The sequence below is a fragment of the Sipha flava genome, unplaced genomic scaffold, assembly GCF_003268045.1.
Source record: "Sipha flava isolate LNK unplaced genomic scaffold, YSA_version1 341_pilon_pilon, whole genome shotgun sequence".
In the NCBI taxonomy this organism is placed as follows: domain Eukaryota; kingdom Metazoa; phylum Arthropoda; class Insecta; order Hemiptera; family Aphididae; genus Sipha; species Sipha flava.
In genome coordinates, this window is record NW_020273033.1 from 1,881 (window position 1) to 4,866 (window position 2,986).

Genomic DNA, 2,986 nt, shown 5'->3' on the forward strand with positions numbered 1-2,986 from the left:
GTAGATACAATTTAATTACCTGCAAAAATTATAAGCTTTTGGAGAGTAATAATACAAAGTCAAAGAAAACTGTTTCATTTCTGTTGAATATTGTGCACCAGTTACTTTATTATTATTTTTTATTTCACTTAAATCCAATATAGTACCTAACAAGCATTAGCATGCATGCATATTGCATATACCAAGCGAAAATTAAGCAATGCAATTTTTTTAAGAATAATTATAAAATATTACCACTGAAACAATTTTCTATAATATTTCCTGGTTCAGCATCAATTAAACTTTTATACCTTAGGTCTTTCAGTAAATCTTGTAAATTATTTATTTTATTTTGCTTTCTTCTTAATTTTTGTTGTAATTTCTTGATTTTACTTTTTAAGAAGAGTTCATTTCCATAATTTTCTAATGTTTGAACTTCTTTATCGGCAACAGAATGTATTTTTAGAAAACCATCACTATTTTCAACCAGTGAATTGTCTTCTACTTCAAGGTCTAAGGTTTAATAATTTTAAATATTTATCAATTCAGGATATGGATCAAATTTAAATGTAAACCTGTATCAATTTTTGGAACATCAATCGGTGTATAACTTCTTTTTGTAGGTTCTTTTCGAGGACGTTTGGCAGAATTTTTATAGTAAGAAGGAAAAGATGGGAAATTTGATGGTACAGCATCAATTTTTAAACGTGGTTTAGTTGTACCAGGTCTTAGTTCATAATCACTTTCAATGAAATGAATACTACATATTCGACTCCATTGGGTAGGTATAAAATGTTTTCGTCTCAATGCAATAATCCACTTTTGATTTACATTTTCATTATTCAAAGGAAATCTATAAAATAATGAAAACAGATTAATTTTTTGAAATTAATATAATAAAACAGGTATTAATGATTCATAGAAACGAATGTATCTATATATTAGGAATTATGAGTATAGATACCAAACCGTTGATTTAATTTTAAATACACATAATCAAACTTACCGAAAAAAGTGAATATTTTGACCGGATTTATACCTATTGGAACATCCAAATGCCACGCACGATACTGGCATAATAATTATAACTTTAATATAATAAAAAACAACTAAAATATAACGTATTTAAATGTATAACTGTATAAAATACTAAAATAATAATTCACTTAGCACGTGCATGATACAAAATGTATAATGTTTTGCCAACCAACAAAATGGCGACCTAACGTTGATAATGCTTCATCCGATAACGCGAGTACCTTATCTAGTTTAGTATAGAAGTCTATGTATTCTATAGTGGACCGTGGTTTCTGGTCCGTGGAAATAATAATATAATCGTATAGAGTATAGACTATGGTGTGATGACTGATTTATGTAAACAAATCCACCACCACGCGCACAAACCATTTTATTAGAAAATAATTATTGTACGATAGCATTCGAGTATTTTGATTTTTGAACCAATATGGCGATTAGTATTTGATTCAATACTGTTCATTCGATACCAGTATTTTCTTATCGATATCAGTATCATAACCATGGTATCGAATACAAAAAGTACTTGTATCGAAAGAAAAGCATCAATACTTTATTGGTATCGGCAACATTCATAATCACGTGGAATCTTCCGAAAATTGGTGTCTCTTGGTGGACGCCGATAGTACGATTATGTTGATGTGATGTCTCAAACATCGTGTTTCCTCGTCAACCAATCTTGTTGTCCAACATTTTTTTATAGCAGCCCATCTATAGGTCAATGACTAAGTGTACCTTTTAGCCAGTAGAAGAGGAACGAGGCCGAAACGTCACACATGATATGCCAGAACTTGCGTCCTATTCCCTCTACACCTGATTTTACAAATTTTTTTACTTCTTCTACGACTAAAATGTCAAATCTTAAGCATAATGACAACTTGAGAAAATGTATGTAAATAATAAACTTTATCTTCCATTTAAAATAAGAAAATAAATATATATATTTGTAATACCATACAAGGTAAAAAATACCATTAAATAATTGTATATCCTTCTTGAACCATGTACAGCAATTATTGATAAATAATCTTTTTCAGAAATGCTCCTGTGCAGAGTGTCTTTGATGCAGTGATATAGCATTTGGCAAGTAATGGTGTAACCAGAGTGATACAGCAGTAGCTATTATATTGAATTAAAATATTATTATTTGATTATTAAATACAAAGATTATAAATTAATTTAGAATTTTTAAACTAGATTTATAAATAGTTAGACAAAAAGCATTAGTTTAAATAATTTATTAGATTTTAATAATATTTTAAGTAAATTACAAAATTATCATATTTATACAATTTAAAATTAAAAGGGAATCCCCAGCTCCTGGAGAAATTTTGATTTAGGTAGATGAAAAAAAAAATAAATTAATTGAAATTTAAAAAAAAAATTAGATTGATTAATTTGAATAAAATTATATATTATAATGATGAATGCGATTTATTAAGAAATAAAATAATAAGTTAATTTCAATCATAGGATTCAAAAGTTTTAAGATATATTATATAAATTAAATGAATTTAATTTTTTTAAACCATTAAATATTAAATGTATAAAATTAAAAAAAAAAAATTGATAAGTGGTTACCAAGATCTTGAAGGACATTTTCTTAAGATTGAATCAATAAAAAAAAAAATTCAGGTTCTGAAAAAGAAACAAAAATAAATGTATTAAAATTTGAATATTTTTAAACGAAAAGAGATTGATTAATTTAAATTGATTTAAATTTAACATTTATGAGCGTAATCTATCAAGAGTTAATTATTATTAGTTAATTTTAATCAAAAGATTTTAAAGTTTCAAGATATTTTATGTAAAGTCATGAATTTGATTTTTATTCCATTAAATATTTAATGTATAAAATTCAACAAATAAAAATTATAAGTGGTTACCCGGCTCTAGAAGACCACCTCCTTTAGATTGACACAATAAAAAAATCCAAGTTCTGAAAAGATACATAACATACTTATTGAGATTT

General features: G+C 26.2%; 1 protein-coding gene across 2 annotated transcripts in view; it reads right to left on the bottom strand.

Moving 5' to 3' along the window:
• Positions 1 to 215: 215 nt before the first annotated feature.
• Positions 216 to 2,986, bottom strand: part of LOC112687329 (THAP domain-containing protein 1-like) — a 14,331-nt gene continuing 11,560 nt past the window's right edge. The window contains exons 6-11 of one of the 2 annotated variants that reach the window (XM_025559969.1): positions 2,901 to 2,953; positions 2,596 to 2,652; positions 1,987 to 2,133; positions 986 to 1,827; positions 555 to 832; positions 216 to 492 (exon numbers count right to left, since the gene is read on the bottom strand). In XM_025559969.1, coding sequence (XP_025415754.1) covers positions 221 to 492; positions 555 to 832; positions 986 to 1,056 — 621 coding nt within the window. In that variant the 5' untranslated portion in view covers positions 1,057 to 1,827; positions 1,987 to 2,133; positions 2,596 to 2,652; positions 2,901 to 2,953 and the 3' untranslated portion in view covers positions 216 to 220. Of the gene's footprint in view, positions 493 to 554; positions 833 to 985; positions 1,956 to 1,986; positions 2,134 to 2,595; positions 2,653 to 2,900; positions 2,954 to 2,986 lie in introns of those variants that run through there. The other variant, XM_025559970.1, reaches the window with a different exon arrangement.